The sequence below is a fragment of the Ipomoea nil genome, unplaced genomic scaffold (genome assembly GCF_001879475.1).
Source record: "Ipomoea nil cultivar Tokyo-kokei standard unplaced genomic scaffold, Asagao_1.1 scaffold0926, whole genome shotgun sequence".
Taxonomy (NCBI): domain Eukaryota; kingdom Viridiplantae; phylum Streptophyta; class Magnoliopsida; order Solanales; family Convolvulaceae; genus Ipomoea; species Ipomoea nil.
In genome coordinates this window covers 193803-203526 of record NW_017617354.1, presented here as the reverse complement: position 1 = coordinate 203526, position 9724 = coordinate 193803, and the positions used below count along the sequence as shown (strand labels likewise).

At 37.1% G+C, this 9724-nt stretch overlaps 1 protein-coding gene across 1 annotated transcript; it reads right to left on the bottom strand.

The window, feature by feature from the left end:
• Window positions 1-6960: 6960 nt before the first annotated feature.
• Window positions 6961-8125, bottom strand: LOC109179497. Its single transcript, XM_019329003.1, has 2 exons — window positions 7822-8125; window positions 6961-7260 (listed from the first exon to the last, which is right to left on the bottom strand). The coding sequence occupies exons 1-2, from the start codon at window positions 8082-8084 to the stop codon at window positions 7059-7061; spliced, it is 465 nt and encodes a 154-aa protein (XP_019184548.1). The 5' UTR covers window positions 8085-8125; the 3' UTR covers window positions 6961-7058.
• Window positions 8126-9724: the final 1599 nt, after the last annotated feature.

The window sequence follows — 9724 nt, the reverse complement described above, 5'->3', positions numbered from 1 at the left end:
ATGCACTTCGACTATTTGAAAGCTCTGATCACCTTTCCCTTCTCCCCGTTTTGACTGCCTTTTTAGGCTACTACCGGGTCTTACCGAGCCAGATCTGTCCGAACGCCCATCGTATTATCGCATGTTTCCCGCAAATTTGCGCTCGGCATAACGCAACATGCATGATGGAGCTCTTCAACTACATCTACGTAGTCAAGCCCCTTGCAGCCACTTACAGGGGGGGGGGGGGGGTTCTTGATGGCCCAATCCCGAGACTGCCTCTGCACAATCCTCGACCTTCCCGGGAATAACCGAGGGTGGAAGAATATGCTTTTTTCAGTTAAGTACCCCTGGATTGTAACACCCCAATTTTCTAATCCTTTTTAATTAAGTACAAAGCTTAAATATCATAACTAATCCATCACATTAAATACTAAACATTAAACAAAGGGATGTCACCGCCACAATCACCGCACACGGTGACTACACAGCCTAAAAGGAACTAACTAACCGAAATTTACTACATTAAAGTAACTTGGGGGGAAAATACCCCGGTGTCTATCACCAACAAAACAACAGGTGTCTACATCCATAATCTAAAAAAAAAACATCGATAAAAAACAAGAGAATTTAGACTAATAGCAACTAACTACACTAGTCTAACTCGAGCACTCTCAAACACTAGGCCCACCTGAAAGGAGTTTTGCAAAACAACAAGTAGACAAGTAGAAAACACCCGTTAGCACGAAGCTAAGTATAACCACACTCAACCCAGTAAACTACTACAATATATACTTTGAAAAAACATTTGATTCACATTCCCAAATTAAACAATCTCAATCACTTAGACAAAACCTTAATATAAACCACAAAGCTTTCTATATGCTTACAACCTAATTTATCAAATAGGCATACTTCAACGATATCAAACCTATCATCATGCTCCTACTATTGAGTACTTAACATAGCAATCTCAACCCTATATAGCAACTCAATAACAATCTCATGCCAACACATAATCTTAACAAACCATCTCATGCTATAAAATTCTCAACATGTAATTAAGTGCAATCAAGTATCCAACATATAGTCTATCGTAAGCATATCATGCAAACTTGTGCAATGAAATATCAGTATGAAATCTAGTGTAACCCTCCTCGATATGCAATCTTGTGCAAACATTCTCCAATGCAATAAGAAGCTATAGAATAAATATACATATACTCTCGTCTGTAAATAGAATACTTTTCGGTGGAGGTTTCATAGAGCCACAAGGACTCGCTTACTCTTTCTTTCTTAGAGTCGCAATGACTCGCTTTCTTTACAAATAGATGAGGTAGGAACTTCATCGTAGTGCGAACGAACCTATCCGGGTACGGCCTCTAGCCGACCTATGCTCAATTGCCATCCATCAATCATAGAATTAGGTCACTTAGTCTAGACATAGGTACACGTGTATTAACACTATCAATATATATATATATATATATATATATATATATATATATATATATATATATATGAAAACAATTTTCTGCTATGTAACTTATATTATTTTGACTAAGTCATTTTACTTTTATTAATTAGTTAAGTCTTCAACATAACTTTTATTGATAATATTTTTAAAAAACTAACTTATTTAGTCAATCTATTCTCCTCTAGACTTTTTCGTCACCACAATTAGCACTTACAAAGATTATAATTATTTTCCACCCTTATAACACAATAATACTAACATCACCACCGCCGCAAGAAAGTATTTAAGGGTCATTATAATCATCATTATTAAATATGTATCCATTATATATATATATATATATATATATATATATATATATATATATATATATATATATATATATATATAGATATGTATATATATGTATATATATATATATATATATATATATATATATATATATATATATATATATATATATAGGGCCGGTCCTATCCTTTTAGAGGCCCGGGGCAAGTGAAAAAAAGGGGCCCTAACTATGTACAAAAATAATCATGAAAGAAAATTTTTATGTGCTTTAAAATCAAATAAGCTTAAAAACAATAACATTGTTATAATAATAAATAATAAATTAATTAGTAATAAAAATTTGTAAAACAAAACTTACAAATGGGGACGAAGCTAAAAATCATCGTAATTGGAAGCGCGAAATCAAAATACTTCAAAACGCAGTAAAATTCTAATAACAAAATATGAAACATAATTAAGATAATTTGATAAAATGGTTTGAATAGAAAACGCATTATAAACCACACATCTCCTATATTAATATGATATTTATAAATACTATTTTCTTTTAACTAGAACAATTTCAAAATTTTCTAGAATAATTTGAATACAATAAAAGATATAGAAACCTCAGAATGCATTGACTTAATAATTCATAAAAAAACAAACTATCATTTATATTTTTATTAATAAATAAATCACAAAATATATTTTATATAAATTAATTAATCAAGTTAAATAATTTTTAAAACTCATCTCTATTAGGACTCTATGTATATGAGTCTGTTTAGAACTTCTTATCCTTGTCACATTGTGACTCTCTACTTATCATTGTCACACTGTGACTCTCTATTCTATATATTCACATCATCTGATCTCATTGTAATTAAGTTCAGAAAATATAATACAATCAGTTCTCATCTGGTATCAGTTAGCTAGGGTTTTGTGATTCATAAAATCAAGAAGATGCAGCGCTGCAATGGCAACCTTAATTACCGTGGAGGTCAGCAACGTGGCTTCGATGATCCGTGTCAAATCTGTAAAGGTTTCGGCCACACAGGAGTCAATTGTTTTTGGCGCTATGATGATCCGTGTCAAATTTGTAAACGTTTTGGTCACACGGGAGCCAATTGTTTTTGGCGCTATGATGATCCGTGTCAAATTTGTAAACGTTTTGGTCACACGGGAGCCAATTTTTTTTGGCGCTATAATGATCCGTGTCAAATTTGCAAAAGTTTCGGTCACACGGGAGTCAACTATTTTCGGCGATATTCAGGGGCTCCGGGTTCTCAGGCTAATTTGGTGTTCCAGAATGGTTTTGTTGCTAAAACCTCATCAAATTCTCATACTTGGGTTCCGGACACTGGAGCCACAAATCATGCAACTCCGAACATCGCTGCCCTTTCTACAACGGAGATGTACACTGGTAATGACACTTTACGTGTCAGTGACGGTATGGGTTTATCTATTAGTCATGTTGGCCATGCCTCTTTTAATACCCCTTCTAGATCATTTACATTGTCTGATATACTTCACGTTCCGCGTTTGTCTAATTCTTTATTATCTGTTCAGAAGTTTGCATCCGATAATAAAGTCTTTTTTGAGTTTCACCCCTCCTTTTTTGTTGTGAAAGATATCAATACCAAGGAAATACTTCTTCGGGGCAATAGTTCGGGGGGACTATACACACTTTCATTACCTAGTTCGTCTCCGTCAGCGTTTATTTCCGCTCGTGCCTCGGCTTCCACTTGGCACAATCGTTTGGGTCATCCTCATAACCGTGTTCTTAGCCATATACTTCGTTCTTGTTTGGTTAGTGGGTCTCGTGATAATATTCGTTGTCATAATTCTTTATGCAATGCGTGTCAATTAGGCAAATCTGCCCGTTTTCCCCTCCCCCGTGTTGCTTCCTCTAGTTCTCAAGTCCTAGATCTTATTTACACAGACATTTGGGGTCCTGCGCCCACTTTATCTACTTCTGGCTTCCGTTATTTTGTGATCTTTGTGGATGACTATTCCCGTTATACATGGTTCTTCCCTATGAAATTAAAGTCTGATCTTTGTGTCATCTTTGATAAATTTCGTACTCTTGTTGAACGGTCATTTAATTGCAAAATAAAGGCCATTCAGTCTGATTTAGGTGCTGAGTACAAAAAGTTGCATTCTTTGTTTGTTCAATTACGAATTCAACATAGACAATCCTGTGCCTATACACATGAACAGAATGGTCGTGTTGAACGAAAACATCGTCACATTGTTGAAACTGGTCTGGCTCTTCTAGCTCATGCCTCTGTTCCTTTGAAATTTTGGGATTTTGCCTTTGAGACTGCTGTCTATTTAATTAACAGAATGCCATCTTCTGTATTAAATAACTCCAGTCCTCATCTCCTGTTACATAAATCCCCTCCTTCCTATCTTTTTCTTCGTGTCTTTGGGTGTTTATGCTACCCTCATCTTCGGCCATATAATCGTCATAAGATGTCATACAGGTCTTCTCCATGTGTCTTCCTAGGTTATCCTGAGTCCTTTAGGGGGTACAGATGCATGGACTTACATACTAATAAGATTTACACATGCAGGCATGTCAGATTTGATGAAGAAGTTTTCCCCTTTGCTACTAAAATTTCTTTACAGGATCTATCTACTCCGTTTTCTGGACCTTGGGCGGAATCTGTTCTCAGTCACAGCACACCTATTCCTGTTGTGTCCAATGATGAGCTGCCAGAACCGTCGCTACCTGCTTCATTCGAACCAGTCGTGGATCCCGGACAGGCTGCCTCGTCGGGTGATCCTGTGGAGCCTGTTGCTCGCCGGCGAGGCCGTCCACGTGGGCGGTCCATCAGGCCCAATGTTCGTACTCACTCTATGGCCACTCGCAGCAACACAGATGCTCCTCTTTTTGCTCTAGCAGCTCAAGTGCATCCCACGGAACCCACATGTTACTCTCAAGCTATCAAATATCCTGAGTGGCGTGAAGCCATGGACCAAGAATTCAATGCTCTCCTGCATAACCACACATGGTCTCTAGTTCCACCCACTGCAGGTATGAATATTATTGGCTGTAAATGGGTGTTTCGTACGAAGAGAAAGGCTGATGGTGCTATTGAAAGGCATAAAGCCAGGCTGGTTGCGAAAGGTTTTAATCAGGTTCCAGGTCAGGACTTCTTCGACACTTTTAGTCCAGTGGTAAAGCCTACGACTGTAAGACTCCTTCTATCTCTAGCTTTATCATCTGGGTGGTCTATCAAACAACTAGATGTTCATAATGCTTTTCTGAATGGTAATCTGGCTGAAACAGTTTATATGAAGCAACCCCCTGGTTATATTGATGCTAACTTCCTGAATCATGTTTGTTTGTTAAAAAGATCTCTGTATGGGTTAAAACAAGCTCCCAGAGCTTGGTTTAATCGACTACATACGTTCTTACTATCGGTTGGCTTTCAAGCATCCAAGACAAATGTCTCTCTATTCTATTACTCTAAAGACTCTGCTTTGGTTTATCTATTGGTGTACGTGGATGACATTCTTGTAATGGGAAGTGATCAGGGTATTATGTCTCTGCTCTTGTCCAAACTGTCTGCTACATTCAAAATCAGAGATCTTGGTGAACCAAATTTTTTTCTGGGTATTGAAACAGTTAAGAGTGACAATGGGATTATTTTATCTCAACAACGGTATATGAATGATATTTTAAAACGGGCTGGAATGTCTGAATGCAAACCCCTTTCTACACCTATCTCTGTCTCGAAAACTGTCCCCTTCAATTCAGATCTATATGATGATCCCACACAGTACAGGAGTCTAGCTGGAGCACTGCAATATCTCACTGTCACACGACCTGACCTATCCTTTGCAGTTAATCAGTTATGCCAGCATATGCATGCTCCCACCATATCACACTGGGAGCAGCTCAAACGGGTACTCAGGTATGTTAAGGGAACAGTTGATCATGGTTTACGCATACGACGGTGCTCATCTAGAGACATTCATGCTTTCTCTGATTCTGATTGGGCTGGTTGTCCTGACGATCGAAAATCCACGAGTGGTTTTGCTGTTTTCTTGGGGAGTAATCTTATATCATGGGTTTGCAAGAAACAGAGAACTGTTGCCAGGTCATCCACTGAGGCTGAATACAAAGCTCTTGCAGATGTTTGTGCTGAGGTTCTATGGATTATGTCATTATTGCGTGAGATACAGATTCCGGGTATTTCCATTCCAAAATTATGGTGTGATAATCTAGGAGCTACATATATGAGTGCCAATCCAATCTTTCATGCCCGCACCAAGCATGTGGAGATTGATTATCATTTTGTTCGTGATCGAGTAGCTTCGGGCGATATCCAAGTCAACTTCATCTCCACAAATGATCAACTTGCTGATATCTTCACCAAAGCTCTGCCTGGACCTAGATTTTCTTCCTTAAGGGACAAGCTACAGGTTACTAGTATACACTGTGTTTGAGGGGGAGTATTAGGACTCTATGTATATGAGTCTGTTTAGAACTTCTTATCCTTGTCACACTGTGACTCTCTACTTCTTATCATTGTCACACTGTGACTCTCTATTCTATATATTCACATCATCTGATCTCATTGTAATTAAGTTCAGAAAATATAATACAATCAGTTCTCATCATCTCGTTATAAAAGTTCACAAAATAACACTAGCTATAAATACAAGTATTAAATTACTCAATTATAAATAAATTTCAAAATTATAAATAAATCTCACAAATCAAAATTTTTATTTAATAGTGTTGAGGCATTATAAAGTTCAAAAAATAGAACTTTTTATAAATACAAGTGTTACATTATTCAATTATAAATAGATTACAAATTTAAAAATAAATCTCACAAATTGAATTTTTGTTTAATTGAGTGTTGGTGAAAATATATATAAAAATTGCAGCAAATGGATCTCGACCCTATAACCCTTGCTATAAGTTTACTGTTTACATAAGGCGCATGCATTCTCCAATCAAACAACTCCATCCTTGGTTAAAGTATATGCATTTTATTTACTTATAACTATATTTATATACTATATATATAGGGTGTAGTAGAGTAGGCCCCCTCCAAGCATGGGCCCTGGGCAAGGGCCCAGCCTGCCCTTGCCCAGGGCCGGCCCTATATATATATATATATATATATATATATATATATATGTATATTTTTTAAGTTACGTTCCAAAGCAACATGTTATTAGAGTTTAATCTTTTGAAGCAACATACAACATCGAAAAAGTAAATTTAATTTATTTTTCTAACATTCTCTATATTATATAATATTTCACGATATAATATACTCCGTAGTATAGTGTAGAGTGACATTTTTTAGATGGCAGAATTAGACTTGGATTTTTCAACGGCCAAACAAACTTTGATGGCTTGATCGACAGCAGTGTTCACTTTCTTTTTAGCAGGATCTTTGACTACACCACTGCAGTCACTAATACTAGTTGATGCCGCTGTGAGTTTGACATTCAAGCTACCGTCCTTGTCCCCACTTTTAGCTAACTTCATGCACTCCTTCAATCTGCCACATTCATCAAATCAAATCCAACAAATTATATATTATTAATCAAATTAAACAACCTATCAAAATCCAACTCTCTTTCTATCAAGGTGAAACGCTTATCACTACGCCAAAAGTTATAGCTTGTAGCCAAGACAAAATAAAACTTTATTTCGCCATCATCACATTCAAGAGCCAGGATGCTGGACTTAGTTCTATAACATACACCTGGTCGGTGTTGCACCCATTACTTGGGAGGGTCCTAGTTTGATCATCACCGACCTAATATGCTCAATTTCTCGACCTAAATCCAGACCGATCATCACTGACCTAATATGCTCAATTTCTCGACCTAAATCCAGACCGAGTTAAGCACCAGACGATCAGACTTGAGAGTTGTATAAGTCTCTTTGCCCCGAGCTAAGAGCTACCGATTTAATCCCCTTAACTGAACAGGGTAGCGGCGTACCCAATGAACTCAGGAATCTAAGAACACGTGAGCGAAGAGTCACTTTGGGACCCGATCTGGACCCGTGCATGGGACCTACATGTCACACATGTCAGGAGGGAGGGAATACTTACTTGTCGTCCGCAGATTTGTAAAAGTCTTTGCACTGGGGGTCTCCCGACTTAGTAGCCGTGGCTAGTTGAGTGGTGGCCGCGGTTATTGCATCATCCCAAGTTTTGGCTCCCTTCACTGTTTTCTCGCAGAGAGGTTTGTCTATGGCGGTGGCGCAAAAGCCTTGTTTGGGGGCCGGGGGAGCAGCATGAAGAAGGGTGGTCAAGGTTAGAGAGGCCACAGACAATAATGCCACAATAATAATGTATCTCTTGAAACATACCATTTTAAATTCAGTTGTGGGTTTCCTCCTCAGCTCAAAGAGAGTTGCAATGAAAGATGTATATATAATTATAATATAATTATATACACACACAAAATACAATAAAAAATGCACTCAATCTACATGCTGCTATGCCGTTTGGGGTGTGCCATTATTTCCTCATATCATCTTTTATGCATGGGGGTTGGTATACAAAGGATGCACTCAACATGTTATTCGGTTGCGGCAATTATAAATTGATTTCCAATACATATACAGTGGTGGACCCAGGATTTTTCTTCGGTGGGGGCGAAGAAGCAAAGGGAAAATAAATTCAAAAATGTTCAAATACAAATAAGATAATTAAAATACAAAATACATTATAAATTACAATACAAGGTTTATGATGAACTACGAGATAATATTCCACTACGCTCTCTTATATTTTGAAATCGTTGTAGAACTGCTTCCTTTGAAACTAGATCAAAAATATCTTATTCAACATACGACACTAACCAATCATTTAATAAAGAATAAATACCAGCCAAGGTCCCTCGAGTTTAGTGGTTCCGCCATCAATGGTCCTAAACTTTCATTTTGACCTTCCATCACCCTCCTAGTTTTAAAATTGACCTCCTATAGTCCTTCCGTTATGTTTGTCCGTCTCAAGCGTTAAATCCCAGGGCAAAATAGTCTTTTTCTTTAAATTAGTCTTTTTCTTTAATTCCCCCCTAAATACCCAAACCCATACCGATCGTATAGAATTCCCTCCCAAAAAAAATCATCACTTACTAACCCTAATCGATTTCACTCCCAAAATCGAGCCCTAATCCATTCACTAACTGACGAGGCAAAATTGCTAGGAAATGGGTTCTAGAGAGCAGCACAGTTTAGGTATGTTTTCCTCCCTACGATTGTATTTACTTACGTGTTTGTAGTAGTTTGAATGTATTGGTATGATTGATGTGCGGAAATGACTAGGTTTAGAAAAAATGTGAGTATGCTTCTCTCCGTTCTTGTAAATGTGAATATATATGTGTAGGATTGTCTGTGTTGGAATGGGGACAATATTTATTTGGAGTGGAGTATTTTTTTTTTTTACTAAATTTGACTAAGCTGAGTTCTTTATTTTGTGTATGCTGAGAAAATGCCAACTGTATGGTATACTTTATGGTTCAAAGCAGTACTAAGCTCTTTATTGTTGGCATTATACCATGGTTCAAAGCAGTACTTTATGGTTCAAAGCAGTATACCATACAGTTGGCATTAAAAACCAACCATTACTACTTCTTTATTGTATTTCAAAGCAGTAATGGTTGGTTTTTAATGTAAAGTGCAGTTGTATTGGCTTTTTACTGTGTTGGTTTTAGGTTTAGGGGACCACTAAATATGTTTGTGTATATTCTGTGTATGCTAAGAATATATATGTTGTTTGTTTATTTCCAGATTGAATTGAATAAATAAAGTGTATGGGGACCACTTGTGTTGGGGTTGGGGAACCAGTACTTTAATAATTAACACTTTGCTGTCATTTTAATTCCTTTACAGATAATGGTGGGTTTAATCTTACTTTAAGGCATGGTGGCAGAATAAGTAAAACAAAGGCTTCCTATGTTGGGGGGAAGATGAGTTCTTTCCAGAATATGGATCTAAATGAGTGGGGA

Excerpts from the sequence above, each read along its gene's own strand:
- LOC109179497 (XM_019329003.1), bottom strand. The coding sequence starts at position 8,084 with ATGGTATGTTTCAAGAGATACATTATTATTGTGGCATTATTGTCTGTG. Across the intron at positions 7,261-7,821 it reads TACAAATCTGCGGACGACAA|ATTGAAGGAGTGCATGAAGT; the intron begins GTAAGTATTCCC and ends TGAATGTGGCAG.